We start from the raw sequence: 19,163 nt of genomic DNA on the forward strand, positions 1-19,163 counted from the left end.
ACTGAAGTCTCAATGGAACTAGTGCTTCCGAAAAGCTTGGTAAAAATTCTCAGAGAGGACGAAAGCCCGAAGGGCAGTGCTGTCCACTGAAAGTGATACATTTTGGTGTCTATCCGAATCGCCATACAAAAGAAATTTCTGGCATTCCTTCTTTATTGGGCTATGTAGCTAGGCATCCCTTAAATCCAGGGTAGCCATAAACACTTCTTTTTCAGAGAAGAGTACATGGACTCCATCTGAAATCTTTTGTATCAGATGGAGAGGTTCAGGGGTCGGAGGTTCATGATTAGTCTGAACTTCCCTGACGGTTTCTTTACCACAAAAATGTGCGAGTAAAAACCGTCCCCCTGTTCCTGAATAAGGACTGGTGTCAATACCTCTTGATCCACCATCTCCCCTATTAGTAATGGTAAGGCCCTGGCCTTTTCTGAGTGTATTGAAAGTTTTGTCACTAGAAATTTTGAGGGTGGGTTGCTGTGAAATTCTAGTCCATAACCTCTTCTTATTATGTTTAACACAAACTCGTTTGAGGTTATCTTTTCCCACTGCGGGAGAACATTTTTTAATCTTCCTCCCACAGGGACCCTGATGTCACTTGGGTTTAGGGTTCTGACTGTGGCGGTTAAAAAGTATACCCCCTTTTCCTTTCCCTTTTTGCCCTGTCCAATGCTTTTTTGGGTTTGAAGTCCTTCTCTGTTTTGGAGGGTTCTTTTGAAGGATGAAAAAAGTTCCTTTGAAAGTTTCTTTTTGGCACGAAAAGTTTTTTTATCCGCCGTTCTAAGGCGGAATCTAATTGAGAGCCGAATACTAAATCTCCTGTAAAGGGGACACTGCACAGACGTGTTGTGGATGCAGTGTCTCCCCCCCAAGTTTTCATCCAGACTGACCTTCTGGCTGCAACAGAAAGTGCCACAGCCTTAGCCGCAAATTTTACGGCATCAGTAGAAGCGTCAGAAATGAAACTTGACGTCTTGAAAAGCACAGGGAAGGTTTTTAAGAGCTCCAGGGGTGCCTGCCTTTAAGTGTTCTTGTAGTTGTGACAACCAGAACTCTAGATTTCTAGCTACACAAGAAGTGGTTAGAGCTGGCTTCAGGCCTGCCATTGAAGCATCCCAGGCCCTTTTTAAGACTAAGTCTGTTTTCCTGTCCTTTGGGTCCTTTAAATGACCCATATCCTTGAAAGCAAGGTCAGACGGTTTCGACGCTTTGGACAGTGGGGCGTCTAGTTTTGGATTTTTATTCCAGACCGCCTCTGGGCTCTCGTCAAAGGGGAATCTCCTTTTAAGAGAATTTGGAAAGAAAATTTTCTTGCCTGGCTCAGCCCACTCCTTATGGACAAGGTCAGAAAGCACCTTATGTATAGGGAATACTTTTGCCTTTTTTTCCTAGGGCTTCATACATCTTGTCATATCTGGAAAATTGAACTTCTTCCTCATCAATTTCCAGTGTATCATAAATAGCGCTCAACAGCTCGTCCACTTCCTCAAGGGACAGCTAGTATTTTGTGGCTTTGTTAGCTACAGCCTGATCCTCATCCTGATCTGAGGATGCGTCAGAGGATTCAGGGCTAACTAACGCAGGGCTATGCTCCCTGACTCTACGTGGCTCCCCGGAGCTCGGTGTTGTAAGGCCTGGTGAAGAGGGAATCGCAGCCGCTCTACTGGTGGAAGCAGACATGTTTACATCTGCGATTAACTCCCTGAGAGATTTAAAGGTTGACACCATCTCATCTTTAAAGGAGCTAAGGAATTTAGCTAAGGGAGAGTCTGCCTCTGATTTTAGTAAGCCTGCAATACATTGTTTGCATAAAGTTTTGTTAGAGCCTGAGGATAACTTGTTTCCACAATTAGGGCACTTTTTGCGGCCTAACTTGTGTTCCCTTGGAGTCTCCTTAGGCTGAAACTAAAGAATAGATGATCTCAGCATCAAAAAACCTTTTACCCTCTTTAAAACACCCGTGCTGCAACCACCAAACTGCATAAACCCAGGACAGCAAGACATCCACCACCATGCAAGTCCCAGCCTTACAACTACCCACATGAATAAACCTCAGTACAGGGCTTGCCCAGCAGCCTACCTGGGTTTGGCTGGTGCCTGCATCCGCCGGAGTGTCCTGGGGATTTGCCTCCATGCCCCCCCCCCCCCCCCCCCCCTCGAGCCCGGATCCCCCTGCTAGTCCAGTATTGCTGGACGCTGGTCGGGAATAGTAGGCTGGCCTGGGCTTTCCCCTTCCTCCTTGCGCCTCTGGAGACCCGTAACCGGAAGTCTCGGCGCACATCTATGACGCGGTTCTGCCAGAAATGACGCAAACGATGTCTTCAGCCCCCACCGCAATTGTGGCAAGGAGCTGGGATGGATGAATCCACCTACACTGCTCCTGGGGGAACCTGCCTCACCCTGCCACTGGCACACCTCAGCACTGGAAGGAGGGGGGTAACGGGTCTGCTCCTATCATGCTGGACAGTACCCGAGCCCAAAACAAAAAAAAAAGTTAAGGACTATACTGGAGCCGACGCATAGGACCAAGTCCCCCTGTGCGGTTTCCACTTCCTGCAGGTAACCCCTGAGAGATGCAGTCCCTCTCCTGCTTCCTAGCAACATGTTCCTCTGAAGGAGGAAAACACAAATGACTGACCAGGGACCACCTTTTGAACTGTGGCAATGCGTTTCCTGTGGCGATGGAAGGGACTCCATCTCTCAATGGCTGTCCTGGAAGACAACTGGGGAAAAAAAAAAAAAAAAGTGAAACAAGTTATACTTACCTGCTCTATGCAATGGTTTCTCACAGAGTAGCCCCAATCCTCCACTTTTCAGCCCTTCCCTCTTGGCCAAGTTTACCCATAAGAAGCTGCACACAAAGCACAGCTTGGCCCTGCCCCTGCTCTCTCCTCATTGGCTGCCATTGACAGTAGCGGGCGCCAATGGCTCCTGCCACAGCCAATGAGGAGGAAACCACTGCTCTGGTGCACATTGCTGTACACAGATTTTTACCTTCATGCTTAGAATGCTTGAAGGTAAAAAAAAAAAAAAAAAAAAAAAAAACAAACCTTGAGCCTTTACAACCAATTAAAAACAGTTCACGGATCTAGTTTGCTTCATTAGAATTTGGGACTCTGAAGCGAGCAAAGCATATTTTAATGCATACAGCATTGCTTTATAAATGTGCCGGACAGAACATCTTGAAGCTACAGTTAGGCCATACAACTACTTTTTGTTATTGGGTTCCACTGTCCTTATCAAAGCAAAAACTTGTCCCGGTCTAACACCCCTTCAATGGGCCGAGTGGCTGCAAAACTGGGACACAGGTGTTCATAGAATGGCACTGGAACCTATGATTGTGGACAGTTTTTCTATGCCTCAGACTCCTCTGTGCAGTGATATACACACTGTGTTTTCCCCATCAGCACCTGCTGGAGACCCATAAAGCAGAAGCCAGAACACTAAAATTACCTGATCTGTTTCTAGTAACAAAGAATCCATAACAAATTAAACAAATGGGATGCACAGCCCATCAAGAAGGGAAAACTGATACACACCATTACATCATAAACAAAAAGTACAACTTCCTGGCAATAGAGGTTTACATTTCTAGGCATATAAAGGCAGCGTGAATGTTCTCACCAAAATGCCACTAAATAGGCCTCTTTAAAATGAAGAGGGGCTATGGAACATTTTGCATGTCATTTATAACCTGAAGGCTGTGGTATGGAGTCTGCAGGGTTGCGGAGAACACCGATAGGTCATCTGGGTTATCTTACACCGGGCACTTCCCCCCCATTCACAAAAATGAATTGGGCTTTCCTGTCCTAAAGCAAGCAAAGCACTAAGCACATTTGTAAATGGACAGGTTTTTTTTTTTAAAGCAGCAAAATGGTGGATGCAAGACTATCAATACACTATTCTGACTTGGGCAAATTACGGTTTTAGATTTTGAGAACTGAAAGAAAATGAAGGACATTCCAAATCAATGTCACATGGGAAGTATAGACACTGACCTCCTCCTCGCTGCTCCCTTCTAGGCGTACGTGAAGGACATCCACACCAAGCTGGTAATAAAAAAAAAAAAAAAAAAATTTAAGTCATTATATTTGAAATTTTTTTTTTTTCATTGTACTTAATGTATCCATCAATAGATATTGATTAACAGCATGACCCAAAAGGACAAAGAAATTATATGCATTTTAAAAATACAAGCTGTGCAACTACATTTGAAAGGATACCAGATTTTTACAGTACAGCAGAGCTTCGCTTAGGGGGAAGGAGAAAGATCACAAGGAGCATGCTGATAGTAGAAGAGTAGAATGAAACAGATGAGCTTGTCAGACTGCTGCTTCTCCCTGCAAGGCCTTGTTTAAACAGGTAGCAGGGGGTTCATTTCACCATTTCACTGTCCCCCAGACTGCCAAGCCATAAGTTTACATGGCCAACAGCCATTAAAGTACACACTGCTGCAGTTGCAGCATGGTACAATATACACAACAGGTTGCGTTTGGCAGGTGGAACCTATCCAAATGAAGGAGGCCATGCTGCCACCTCCGTAACCATATGTAAAGAGAGTGTGGGCTTTCAATAATTAAAACAGGCATTCAGGAGTCTACATATCGCCACGGAGGGACAGTTAACTCAAACACAAGTAAACAAGGCCCAAGTATTACGGAACTGCAGCAGCGAAAAATCAGGTCCAATTCCCTGCCAGGCAGAACTGCGCTGTGCAGCAGAAGTGAGTAATCTCAGATTTGGATAGACAAAAATCACTGTCACCAACAATGAACAAGTATGAAGATAACCAAGTGACGCTCATCTACAGCAGACTTGTGCCAAGACTAAATCAGACATCACTTTAAGGCAGAGTTTTAGCACATTCCTTAGTGCACCTTACAGAAAAATATAAAAACAGAAAAGCAGCATTGTTTGGATGTTTTTTCTGCACATTGCAAATTGGGACCGTAACGTGTATTAAACACGTGAACCTTTTAGTAGATCAGTAAGGATATTGTGCTAGCTAGGTGGGTGTACATCGGTGCATCACAATGCAACTGTACCAATTATCTTTATAGTGATTTCTCCTTGCTCCTTTGTATTTGCATTTAGAGCCCTTTCACACTGGGGCGGTTTGCAGGCGTTATTGCGCTAAAAATACCATCTGCAAACCGACCCAAAACAGCCTCTACTGTTTGTTCAGTGTGAAAGCCCAAGGGCTTTCACACTGAAGCGGTGCGCTGGCAGAAGAAAAAAAAACTCCTGCAAGCCGCATCTTTGGAGCGGTGTATTCACCGCTCCTGCCCATTGAAATCAATGGGGCAGCGCGGCTATAGCCGCGCTATGCGAGCGGTTTTAACCCTTTTTCGGCTGCCAGCGGGAGTTAAAACCGCACCGCTAGTGGCCGAATACTGCCGCAAAAACGACGTTAAAACAGGGCTAAAAATAGCGCTGTTTTACCGCCGACGCCCCCACCGCCCCAGTGTGAAAGGGGCCTTAATAAATCCCAATGTACTATTGCTTTACATAGCGCATTATTTACATTAAATACACTTTACAAAAAAAACAGCACATATCTATAACTTTTAAAATCCAAAAATTTGTAAATGTAAAGCATTAAATCTCACCTCTTGTGCATAATTTTTAGTTGCTTGCAAGGTTTGATCTTCCCCATTCCCCTTAAAATTAGACAAAGTAGAAGTTAACATCCATAAACTGCAGTTTAAATCAGCTAAATACATTCCATTTGTATCAAAACAAAAAAGGTGTGCAAACGTCTTAACATTTGTTTATGTTAGAAGACAGCCATAGCCAAGTGTAGAAGCATGTTGCAACGAAAGACCCTTGCTTTTGTGTGGATGCAGTGGTCTTTCTGCAAAGGTCCAACATACCCCTAGCTGAGTAAAACCTATACAGTAACTCTGCAATCAGCAAAGATCATGCTTCCTGCTGACTGGAGAGCGCTGTCTGTGTTTAGAACATTTTTTAATCTGCAGTGTAAAAAAAAAAAAAAAAAAAAAAAAAAAAAAAAGAGTTAAACCACTTTCGGGCGGCCCACTGCACATATACTGTGGCAGGGAGGCCGGGCTGCGCGAGCTGACGTACCTGTACGTCTGTCCATGCATTAGATACAGCCGGCCACCCGCGATCGTGGTAAAGAGGCAGAAAGGGGATCTGCCTATGTAAGCAAGGTGGATCCCCATTCTCACAGGGGAGGAGAGAGAGCTCAGCTGTTCCTAGTGAACAGGAACAGTGATCTCTACTCCCAGTCAGTTCGTCCCCCTGACCGTTAGAAAGCACCTCCCTAGGGAACACTTAACCCCTTGTGATCCGCCTTTACTAGTAGAAACAAAAAATGAAAGTCCCTAAATCTTTCTCCTATTCTGTAGACACTAACTTTTGCGCAAACCAATAAATATATGCTTAGTGCGATTTTTTTACCAAGAATATGCAGCAGAATACATATTGTCCTAAACTGATGTATTCTAGCAGAAGGTAAAAAAAAAAAAATCTCAAAATTGTCACTTTGTTTAGAGCCCCTTAACACTGCTAGTGTAGCCACATTAGTGGTAAAGCACAGCAAGTTTTAGCGGCAATTTACCGCTGTTATAGCAGCGCTTTTCTGCCACTAGTGGGGTGCTTTTAACCCCACTAGTGACTGAGGTAAGGGTTAAAATGACCCTCAAAGCGCTGCTGCCAAAGCACTTAGGCAGCGCTGCCCATTGATTTCAGTGGCAGGGGCGGTATAGGAGCGATGTATACACAGCCCCAAAGACACTGCTTGCGGGACTTTTCGGTCCTGCAAGCACACCGCCCCACTGTAAAAGCACTTGGGCTTTCACACTGGGGAGGCTTGAGAGGCGCTAAACACCTGAAAAGAGCCTTCAGTGTGAAAGGGGTCTTATAGCACGAAAAAAAAAAAAAAAAAAACCAGAGGTGATCAAACATCACCAAAAGAAAGCTCTATTTGTGGGGAAAAAAGGACAACAATTTTGTTGGGGTACAAAGTCGCGCAGTCAGTTAAAACCATGCAGTGCCATATCGCAAAAAATTGGCCTGGTCATTAAGGGGGTAAATCCTTTCGGGGCTGAAGTGGTTAAAGGATAAGTCCACAACACAAAAAAATAAATAAATAAACATTAAAAAAAAAAAAAAAACTACATCTACAAAAATCCAAGATATAAAACTAACCTATCTAGTCCTGTAAAGAAGAAATCAGTATACATACCTTTTTTGAAGCCGATCGGGTCCAGCCTCTAGTGGCGGAAGCTCTGCAGGAGGACACAGCCGACAGCTATTGTGAAATGAATGGGGAGGGACATCACTCAGACTTACTATGAGGCTTCCGTTGTCGGATGTGTCCTCTGCACCCACCTCTACAGCGAAGCTGCAGCTGACAGCTCAGCGTGGGATCTGGTCCGATCGGCTTCAAAAAATGTATACAGATTTGTTCTTTAAAGGGTTAGATAGGTTAGGGTTAGATTGTGGATGTCTATAGATGTAGAGATTTTAGAGTTAGGGTGCACTTATCCTTTAAGTCTCATGAGATATGTTACTTTAAGTATCACTCTCGATTTCCACTTTTTCATTCAAGGCAGAGAAGGTATCTCTTACAATACTCTTGGCCCACTGTGGCTATGAGAGCAGTGCAAGGTGTTTGACCCTCATCTCCCCTTGTCTGTTCATAGAACGCTTTGTACTGTGAACCATTCATAGAAGAAATTCCTAGGTATACCAGTACTGAAAGGAGTATTAAACCCAAAATCAAACGTAATATATTGCAGCTTAACATTAGATGTGGTGGCTGCATTAATGTTCATTTCCTTGGCTTTTACCTGGTGATCTGACCAGTAACACGCCTCCTGTATCAGAACTCAAAACTCTGGATGAACAAGTACATGAGGCACAGCAGACAGCAGCATTTGAAAGCGGTAGTAAAGTCCGAAAAAAAAAATTCCTCCTGCAAGGCAATCTTATAATGTGCTAGTATGCATCGCATACTAGCACATTATGTGAAACTTGCCTTAAAACAAAGCCCTCCAGTGGCACGCTGTCACCGCTGACAGGGCTTGCATCTTCACTCTGTCTTTCTTCTGGGTTGGCAGGCTGCAGTCCTCTGATTGGATGAGCCATGATGACGTCACTCCCACGCATGAGCCACTGTTCACAGCATGTTTAGGAAACATTTACTGTACCTATAGGTACATCTTATTATAGGCTTGCCTATATGTAAAAATCAACCACGGAAGTTTAATCACACTTTAAAAAGAGTAACTTCACTTTCAATGAGAGCAAAAAAAAAAACCCATTCCACTCTGGGTGATCTATGTACATTACAAAGATAGCAAACTGCAGATTCCTACCTTTTGTTATGCTGAAGAAATCACGGTGTTTGTCTGTGTCCATGTGGTAAGTGAGAACAAAATATTACAGTGCACACGTGCAAAAGAAAGACACACATGCAAAAGGTCTTTTTTGCATGTGTGCACTGTAATATTTTGTTCTGTTGTATGGGTCTTAAGGCTGCACCATCTTTAACCACTTCAGTACCGGCGTATAGTCAAATGACGGCCGCAGATGGGATCTCCCATCCTGGGCGGCCGTCATGACGTCCTGGGCTTCCCGGCCCTCTAGGGCGCGCCCGCCGCATTGCTCGGGACCCGGTGCGTGTGCCTGGCGGCCGCGATGTCCGCCGGGCACCCGCGATTGCCCGTTAACTGAGCAGGACCGTGGATCTGTGTGTGTAAACACACAGATCCAGGTCCTGTCAGGTGAGAGGAGACCGATCTGTGCTCCTAGCACAGAGGAACACCGATCAGTCTCCTCCCCTTGTGCGTCCCCTCCCCCTACAGTTGGAATCACTCCCCTAGGAAACACATTTAAGCCCTCGTGTCCCCCTAGTGGTTAACCCCTTCCCTGCCTGTCACATTTATACAGTAATAAATGCAATTTTATAGCATTGATCGCTGTATAAATGTGAATGGTCCCAAAAATGTGTCAAAAGTGTCCGATGTGTCCACAATAATGTCGCAGTCACGAGAAGGAAAAAAAAAAAAAAAAAAAAAAAAAAAAAAAAAAAAAAATTAAAATCGCCGCTATTACTAGTAAAAAAAAAAAATTTAAATGCCATAAATCTATCCCGTATTTTGTAGACGCTATAACTTTTGCGCAAACCAATCAATTTTCCCCATTTTGTGATTTTTTTTACCAAAAACATGTAGAAGAATACATATTGGCCTAAACTGCGGAAAAAATTTTTTTTTTTTTTTTAAATTGGGATATTTATTATAGCAAAAAGTAAAAAATATTGTGTTTTTCTTCAAAATTGTCACTTTTCTTTTGTTTATAGCGCAAAAAAAAAAATTAAAAAAAAAAAAAAAAAATAACGCAGAGGTGATCAAATACCACCAAAAGAAAGCTCTATTTTGTGGGGAAAAAAAGGACGTCAATTTTGTTTGGGTATAGGGTCGCACTACCACGTAATTGTTGTTTAAAATGAGACAGCGCTGAAAACTAAAAATTGGTCTGGGAAGGAAGGGGGTGAAAATGCCCTGTATTGAACCGGTTAATGCATCTTTTAGGGTGTGCCCCCGAAATATCTTGTCTGTCTATTGTATGGATTTTAACCAAATCCTTTTGGGCAGGAGCACCCCACTCCCTCATCAGTGCTTCTCATTAGTGTCCACCTGTGTCATGGGTGGAGACTTTTAGTTCTCCCATATAGAGGAGTGTATGGTTCAGAGAAGCAGGATTTCCCAGTCTATGGATAGTGTAGGACCCACTAATCATGGGGTACTTTGTCGCAGTAAGCGGGCTTAAGCATCATATAGCAATATGGTGTGACCAAATCCACATAATTTTTTATGATTTTTGAAAATGTCTAGGTGTTTTAAATAGCCTTGCAGGAGGTAAAGGTCTTTTTTCCCCATGTGTGCACTGTAATATTTTGTTCTGTTGTATGGTCTTATGGCTGCACCATCTTTAATGCATCTTTTAGGGTGTGCCCCCCAAATATCTTGTTTTTCATGTGGCAAGTGAATCTAAAGAGATTGGTCCAGCTGCTGCATGTGCAGGGCTCTAATGAGGAAAATTGCAGGATCTGCCTCCCTCTAGACATGATTTCCTATTGGAAGTATCTCACCAAAAATGACGGTGCAGGGGATGCCGGATATCTGACTTGTATCTTCGTGCAGACTTCTGGGGAAATCAGTGAGCCTATCACACAAGCGGTAAATGTTTCTGGGTGGCGTTCTGTACAGAACACGTCCAGGTAACCATATTGCATTTTACAGAAAAATTACATTTGGGCAGATTAAAAAAGGAAAGGTATTTTTTAGTAACATTCAACTACAACATGACTTGAGTCGTACTTGTATAAAGCTTTATTTTTTTTTCCCCCCAGGAATATGGAGTTACCCTTTAAGTCAGGATTTGGGGGAGGGAGGCTAGTGTTAAAATGCATTAGCAGTTTTTTTTTCCCTTTTGGGATAGGGGTTTTACAAAAGCTGCTCATTTTAGGCACCCCTGCCAGTGTTAAGTAGTTGTCTTGTCCTCCATAAATGATACATTCTCCCACAGAGCTTTTGAGTTTGAAAAACACCAGACATTCTGGCTGGATCACCAGGTGGAAATAAAGCCTCAAAAAAAAAAAAAAAAAAAAAAAAAAAGGAAACCAATACAGTCGTCACATATACAAATTGGTAAGATGCAATATAATAAAATGTTTGCTTTTGGGTTTAATACTGCTTGAAAAGGTCAAACTTTAATGGGGGGGGGGGGGGGGGGGGGAGCATGGGGCCTGACATTGCTGACCTTCTCCTGAAAATGTTACTTGCTCGGCTCTGTCCCTGCCTTCAAAACCTGAAGTCACTATCCCTGAACAAATATGTGGGAAGTGAAGTCAAACTACGTGTCTGTGTTCTTGTTCCCCGTCAGTGATGAAAAGTAGTTAAAGTGGATGTAAAACCGAAAATTTTTTTTTTATATCATACGGTAGAGTATAAGATTTCCTATCATTTGAGCCCAGTCTTGCCACACAGAGTTAATCCATCTCTGAGCAATCCTCTTATTGTTCAGTGAGATAAATCTTGACAAACAGAAAAACTTTGTCAAATCCTCCCCCTTGCTGTGAGTGACAGGTGATTTACATCTCGTGCACCAGCCTAAGACACAGGCATTATTTTTTTAATTCCCTCCCACTCCTTTCTTCAGCAGCTCTGCAAGGATTGGCTGTTCCACACCTCAGCATGATTTGGCATGCTGAAGTCATGTGGTTACTTTCCTGTCTTTTCACTGGATGTTAGAGATCATAGCAGAAGTTCAGTGTTAGAAATATACAGGAGAAAATGCATATTGACAAGGGGAGTGTAGAGGTGGGCGGGGAATCTACTGACATCACGACTCCACCCACCGAGCTCCAGACAACAGACCAACCCACAGAATATGCAGTTTTTCGGGTCTAATAACAGACAGAGGGGAGACATTTGACAGGTAAAGATACATGCAGGAGGCATGTATATCCTTATAGATAACCCCTATGGCAGTAGTTTAGAAAGGATGACATTGGGTTTACATCCACTTTAAGCCACCTAATTAGCAAGACAGACAATCAGCATTTTCAGGTGAGTGGTCTGCAATAGCAGCCAGTACAGGTTTTTTTTTTCTAAAAGTATACCTAGACTTTTTAGTAAAATCATCCTGTAAAAGGTGTCCAATAGGTACAGGGGATTCCAGGGGAACATCCACCTAAAAGTGCCCTATGGACCTGGCGCCACCCTTGAACTAGTGTAAAGTAATTGCAATTATTAGTCCCCTACTTTCAATTTTAAAGCCCGACTTCAGCCAACTTTTACATTTACTTAGTTTTTGGTAAGTGTGAGAATAGTTGGAACCTCGGTCAGGTTTTTACTACACTGCCACAAATAAGACTCTCCCTCAGTTCCAGGAGGAGTAAATCCATATGTCCCCAAATAGAACACAGACAGCAATAAAATGAACACAAGGTTCTAAACGTTGCCCACTCAATGCAAAATTTGGACTATTTTTACTGCTATCTGGAGCTTAAAAATTTAAAATCAGATGGATAACAGACCAATTAGCGCAGTTACCTTATACTAGTTTTTACATATACAGTATAATGCCCCTGTCTCACTTTTTTTCTTGTCTTAAAAAAAAAAAAAAAAAAAAAAAAAAAAAGGAAGATGATTGGATCTTTCACATGCTAGGTCATCTATGAGCCAGACGTTGTCTACTTACCTGAATTACAGCCAGTACGGGCTTGAATGCAGCATTTTGTTTTTGCAAACGATAGAATGCATCTTTTGAGTGCTGAATTACGTTCCTGAAATAAAGTAAAAGAGGTGTAAGTATTTTTCATAGAGCCATGTTCCCACTACTCATCTTACAATGGATTCTAATTAAACCATTTAAGGCCCATCTCTAGGCAAAGAAAAAAATATATATGATCCCTTGCAGTGGGGCTGTGCCCACACTGCAAGGGTTAGTAACTTTGTCTAGGTTCTACTTACCTGATCCTCTGCTCCCCCATGTTCCGGTGGTAGACTGTGGCTTGGTGACATCACATCAATGGACCCTGCTTTAGTCTTGATGACGTCAGGACCCTAGACTGCTTGAGTGAGTGTGAGTGTGAGTGGGGGGGGGGGGGGGTACACAAGAAGCTGCAGGGAACAATTTAGCTACGGTGCAGGCGAAGGATCGGATATGTAAATATTCCCCCCCAACACCAAGGAATTGAAGTGGCTGCTAACCCACAGAGTTAAATTTACATTATCCTTTCAGTTGATTCATGTAAATATCCCCCTGTGACTGTGCTTTACTTAAAATTTTAAAAAAGCAGCTATATACCCGTTTACAAAGCGCAGAGTGGTGCTCACGTGACTTGTCACCTCTCCCCTTTTGGCCAGATAGCTGCAGCGGGCAGGGCCGAGGATCTCCACTGATGTCAGTCAACAGGAGCGGAGGAGAGACAGGGCCCCGCCCGCTGCAACGGTCATGCGAGCGAGGAGAGGCGGCAGGTCACGTGAGCGCTGATCTGCGCTCTATAAACAGGTATATAGAGTTTTGTTTTTTTGTTGTTTTTTATATATCAGTCACAGGGGGACATTACATGAATCAACCGAGAGGATTATGTAAAGTTAACCTTAATTTGAGCAGCAGGAGCGGTGGGAGCAGACACTGAGCTGACAGGTGGGGGACGGAGGAGAGACAGCGGATGATGTAGGCACATAAACTGACCACTGTCAGGGCTCAGCAGCCATGATAAACATTTTTTTTTTTTGGGGGGGGGGGGGGGGGCGTCGCATAGCCAGGATCAGCCAGGTATTTCAGGTGATACAAAGGGCCAAATTACACAGCACAAGCACTGTGCTGTATAACATGCTTTAAAAAGGAACAGGAACGTTAACAAACGCTTTAACTTATCCAGTGCAGGCACAGCCTCTCAGTGCAAGGGATAATTTTTAAATTGCCTGCAGTTGCGGCTTTAACAATGGCCAAGTGCCATTTTCATACATGATCCAAAACCTCTGTACTTCAGTTTTTTACCCAGCTCAGTACTTTACAAGAAGTTAGTTAAAAGACATTACTAAGGTTTCAGCCTGCATTCAGCGCTTATATTGGCACAGAAACAGGTGGTTTATTCTTCTTTTGACCAGGTACCACCTACTCCTACTTTTGGCTGAGTTCACCACAGTCCCAGGATGACACCTCTGGAAGGTTTGTAGTCCAGCACCAGCTAAACACATCAGAATTAAGCCCATCTACTGTTCCCTAGCAGCAGCAATATGCCCTGGTCTCAGGGCTGCTGTTAGAAATCATGGGGCCCCATACAGCCTACCTGTAAACCCCCCCTCCAATGTGATCCGCAAAACAAAAATGAAGGAGATATGTCATCCTATATCTAGGGAGATAAGAGGGTAGTTGGGTGCAAACAGACAGTGGAGTCAATTTACACCCGACTGCCCATAGAGCAGAGTTGGCTCGATCTGTGGCCGCTCCACATAAACTGAGCGGACACGGACCTGTCATCCGTCCGATCTGCTCTGATCAATGGACAGATCTCCCACTGAGCAAAGTGGAGTCCCCTTTGTGTGATAGGGGCCTAAAGATGCATGTCACTGCCCTTCAATGATCATCATCATGATAATCACACTGTCACTCCTGTCAGAGAAGGACTGATTTGGCATCTACTGTAGGTCAGTGGGATGAAGGAGGGGAACTTGGCTCTGTGCAAATGCATGAAACTAAAGGAGGGCTAAAAAAAGAAGGACTTTAAAGGGTCAATTTGGATGGGTGGCTATTGTGGGGTTTGACAAGCAGTGAGAGGGAGATCTATCCATCCATCTATCTAAACTGCCTGTTTTAACTCTGAAAATGCAGACCCACAATGCCCCAGTCATGTTCATTGCATGTACTTGCAGGGTAGTTGTGGTGCACCCTATTCAGGGTGACAGGCCATTTAATTTTTGCCACTGAACAGCACTGAGTGGCTGCATCTATTTTCAAGTAGGGTGGTAAAACTTCAGCTTAGCTGCCTGCTTTTACTGCCCCACCCACCTGTGTAAATGAGCCCCTAAAGGTCTTCTTTACAAGTGTGGTCTCAGATCTGGCCATTTCCCTCTAGAGGTCCACAAACTGACTGTCTGACACCCTTTCCATCCCTTAGCAATCACAGCCTCCTCCATCACAGTGCCCCTGCAGTCTGCCCCAATTCTAGCCCCCCTTTTCACATTACCCTTCCCCATTCAAAATTGGGCCTCCCCTGCACAAAACGTTTATCTTTGGCAAGGCAGAGGCGGTTATCAGTCCAGGTGTCCTCCTGGCTCCTCCGCCCACCCATCAATGTCATCCCATCAGCAGGGCAGGTGGTGGGAGGAGCTCTCCATTCTGATCTGCAGCTCCTTCCGCCTCTTGCCCTGCCAATAGTATGACATAGTTGGCAGAGCAGGCGGAGGAGCTGGGAAAGGACACACAGGCATGGCCGCACAGGTGGTGAGCGGTGACCACCGTCTACTATAGCGCCATGCGAACCACGGTCGCCGCTCACCAACAAGCCACATACCGGAACTGGTCCGCTGCCTGGGGGTTGGTGACCACTGCCTTTAAGACTCCTTGTTTTCACTAAAGAAATTTCTTTTTGACTTCAGCTGTATGGTTAGAGTCTTTGTGCTGCTGCAGAATGAATTTGGGGCCGAGCAGAGTTGCCCCAGTGATGACGGTCATTAGAACTAAACGTATGTCAGGTGGTAGTAGTGGTGACGTCGCCACGTCCGCAGGGATGCCAGATGCGGTTTAGATCGATATGCCTTTTATCCTCTCTCGTAAGTATATTTAATAAAATTTGCTTAATTTACCAAATTGAGGAGTGAATTCCCCTCCACTTTTTGAGAAGTGGAGAGACCATCCATGCTAGTGCTGGGATCTATGAAGTGTCATTTTATGCCTGAGGAGGCTCACTTGTCAGTAGGCCTTATCTGACCCATAAGGGTCAGACTGACAAGAGGTGAATCCCCCATGTTTGCAGTGGAGCACGTTGTGGTTAGAGGTCGACATGGGTCAAGGTGATATGGGTTTATCTCTGGCCGATGCCGACATTTAGAAATCGCGATGGCCGATATATGATGCCGATTTTTTTGGGTCGATGTGTTAAGCCGATTTTTTTTGTTTCTCCCCCCCCCCCCCCCCCCCCCCTCATCTCATAAAATCTAACCGTTAGACACCTTTCACAATGGGGCGTTTTTCAGGCGCTTTAGGGCTAAAAATAGTGCCTGCAAAACGGCTCTCTTGCAGTCTCAGTGTGAAAGCCCGAGTGCAGGATCTGCAGCATCTGCAAGCAGCATCTTTGGAGCAGTGTATACCGCTCCTCCACCATTCCTGCCCATTGAAATGCTTTGCAGGCGATTCGGCAGCAGTGCGCATTCGATTCAGCAGCGGCGCTTCACGGGCGCATTCAACCCCTTCCTCGGCTCGCTAGCTGGGTTATAAGCGCCCCGCTAGCAGCCGAATAGCGCCGCTAAAATGATGGTAAAGTGCCGCTAAAACTAGCAGCATTTTACCGTCAACGCATGCCTGCTCCAGTGCGAGAACAGCCTTAAGTAATAAGTGATACAGAAAATTTCTTACATTTAAACAGGTAATCAAAACTTTTGGATGAAAAAAAAAAAAAAAAAAAAAAAAAAAAAAAAAAAAAAAAAAAAAAAAGGGGGCTAACTTTACTGTTTAGATTTTTCTTTAATTCATTAGTGTATTTTTTCCAAAAAAATTGCGTTGGAAAAGACCGCTGCGCAAATACCGTGTGACATAAAATATTGCAGCAACTGCTATTTTATTCCCTAGGGTCTCTGCTAAAAAATATATATAATTTTGGGGGGTGATCTAAGTGATTTTCTAGCAGAAAATACAGGATTTTTACTTGTAAGCAACAAATGTCAGAAAAGATTTAGTGTTTAAATGGTTAAACTGAGAACTCTACACACAGAGTTCAGTCCATTGATAAAAGAAACTAAAAAAAAAAAAAGATACAACATTTCCACTTATCAGACTTGGCAGGCTGCCCAGAGAGAAGAGAAGTCACTCCACAAAAGACTTCAGGCAACTGAAGTTATAATCTGCCTTTTTTATCAGCACAATCAGCAGATGCCAATTAATTAAAAAATGCCAAATATCAACCTGATATATTGGATTGGAGAGTGAAAGTTGATCCATTGTGGTGGACACGAGGAGTGATTTGTCTATGCTTTTACATTCATCTTTGAGGTGAGCAGGTACTTTAGCTGGTGGAGGGGTGCACTGGATATTGGTCCTTTTTAGGACGAACACACAGCGGTGATTGTTTTGGAAGCATTAACACAGATTAACTGTTTTTTTTTAATTTTTTGACATTTTCATTTTTTGATTTAAAATTTTTTTTTGATCATGAAATGTTTAATATAAATTGTGTATGCACATTATTTAATGAGACGCAGCGCTGCACTATTTAGAAAACAATATTGAATTTGGTGTAGTCCATCACTGTAAGGCCCCTTTCACACTGGGGCGGTTTGCAGGCGTTATTGCGCTAAAAATAGCGCCTGCAAACCGACCTAAAACTGCCGCTGCTGTTTCTTCAGTGTGAAAGCCCGAGTGGTGCGCTGGCAGGAGAGAAAAAAAAAACTCCTGCAAACAGCATCTTTGGAGAGGTGAAGGAGCGGTGTATTCACCGCTCCTAAACCGCTCCTGCCCATTGAAATCAATGGGGCAGCGCGGCTATACCGCCGCTGTAGCGGCGCTATGCGAGCAGTTTTAACCCTTTTCGGCCGCCAGCGGGGGTTAAAACCGCACCGCTAGCGGCCGAATACCGCCGGTAAAACGGCGCTAAAAATAGTGCTGTTTTACCGCCGACGCCCCCACCGCCCCAGTGTGAAAGGGGCCTAAGTGATCAGCAGCTGTGCACATATATTGGTGATTTCACACATTTAACCTGTTATAGGAGAAAGTCATTTAGTTTGGTGCTGATTGTCTTTCATACGTTACTGATAAATACTCACATTATATTGTTTATAAAAGCCTTCTCACTTTACAGCATTTTCTCAAGTGCTGAAAATGTTTGCACAGTACTGTATTAACACACCAGTTTTTTGTTTTTTTAAAAAGGACCATGCTGGGACTAGGGCTGGGGAAAAAAAAAAAAAATAGATTTAAAGCTTGAATTGAGTTGAGAGGTCAAATAGATTCAAAATTTAAGCAAATCGATATTTAGATTATTTTTTTTTTTTTCACCAGGACCAGCGCTGACACCGCGCCGGTCCTGAGGAGTTGAGGGCAGGAGTTTTTAGGCGAGGCCGCGGCTTTGGCTTAGTCCGCAAGGCCGGACGCCGTGGCCTCGCCTAAAAACTCCTGCCTGCAGCTCCTCAGGGCCGGCGCAGTGTCCAAAAAAAAAAAAAAAAAAAAATCGCCCAGCTCTACCGAGTACCTGTCACCAGGCCATCAGAGTAACCGAGTATTTGCAGCCCATGCCCCATAGAATATACATTTGGGCGTTTGCTTTCCTAAATGAGGTAATTTTGTGGGTAATTTCACTGTCCTGGTGCTCAAGGACCTTCAAAAGTGATAGGTAGGAATGAAATGAGAGGTGTAATTTATGCTCCTAGAACGCCTGAAGGTACTACAATGTTGGGCCTCTGTATTAGAGCTGCACGATTCTGGCTAAAATGAGAATTATGATTTTTTTTTTTGCTTAGAAGATAGATCATGATTCTCTCACGATTTTCACATTAAAACAAAAAAATTGGGCTTACTTTACTGGTTTTTTTTTTTTTTTTGTTTGTTTTTTTTTTTTATTCATTGAAGTGTATTTTTTCCCCAAAAAATTGAGTTTGAAAGACCGCTGGGCAAATACAGTGTGACATAAAATATTGCAGCAATTGACATTTTATTCCCTAGGGTCTCTGCTAAAATATATATTTATTATGTTTTGGGGTTCCAAGTAATTTTCTAGCAAAAAATATTGATTTTAACTTAAGAAACAAGTGTCAGAAAAAGATTTAGACTTTAAATGGTTAAAACTTCCTGCATTTACACTTTGTTTAAAAACTTGGCAGATTGCCTGGATTTTTTTTTTCACACAGAAGTTTATCCCTTTGATCTAAGAAGGAAGAGTTAGTTAAAATGTTTCATGTTAAAAACTTGGCAGACTGCCTGTATGTTTTCTTTTGACAGCTAAATGAGCATATAAGTCTCTCCACTAGAGATCATCAGGTGGGTTGAATCGAGATCATGACGCAGCTCTACTCTGTATGTGGCCAGGCTGCGTAAAAGTCTCACACAGGTGGTATCACCATACTCGGGAAGAGTTAGCAGAATGTATTTTGGGGCTTAATTTTTGCTATATACATGCTATGTGTTAGAAATATCTTAAAAATGAACAAACTTTGTGAAAAAAAAAAAAAAGTGTTTTTATTTTTTCTCCACATTTTCCAAAAACTTCTGGAAAAAAAAAAAAAAAAAATGAACCGTTCAAAAGACTCATTATGGGGTGTTTGCTTTCCAAAATTGGGTCATTTTGTGGGCAATTCCATTGTCCTGGTGCTCCAGGGCCTTCAAAAGTGTAATAGGTGGTTGAGAAACGAGATGTGTCATTTATGCTCGTAGAACGCCTGAAAGTGCTACTTCAATGTTGGGCCTTTGTA

At 43.4% G+C, this 19,163-nt stretch overlaps 1 protein-coding gene across 1 annotated transcript in view; it reads right to left on the reverse strand.

Annotated features, from left to right (window-relative positions):
- The window catches only part of MTHFD1L (methylenetetrahydrofolate dehydrogenase (NADP+ dependent) 1 like), a 455,506-nt gene that overhangs the window by 428,781 nt on the left and 7,562 nt on the right, over nucleotides 1-19,163 (reverse strand). The window contains exons 2-4 of the mRNA XM_073627780.1: nucleotides 12,235-12,319; nucleotides 5,607-5,657; nucleotides 3,996-4,046 (exon numbers count right to left, since the gene is read on the reverse strand). Of these exons, the coding sequence (XP_073483881.1) occupies nucleotides 3,996-4,046; nucleotides 5,607-5,657; nucleotides 12,235-12,319 (187 nt within the window). The remainder of the gene's footprint in view (nucleotides 1-3,995; nucleotides 4,047-5,606; nucleotides 5,658-12,234; nucleotides 12,320-19,163) is intronic.

Source organism: Aquarana catesbeiana, linkage group LG04, assembly GCF_042186555.1.
Source record: "Aquarana catesbeiana isolate 2022-GZ linkage group LG04, ASM4218655v1, whole genome shotgun sequence".
Lineage (NCBI taxonomy): Eukaryota > Metazoa > Chordata > Amphibia > Anura > Ranidae > Aquarana > Aquarana catesbeiana.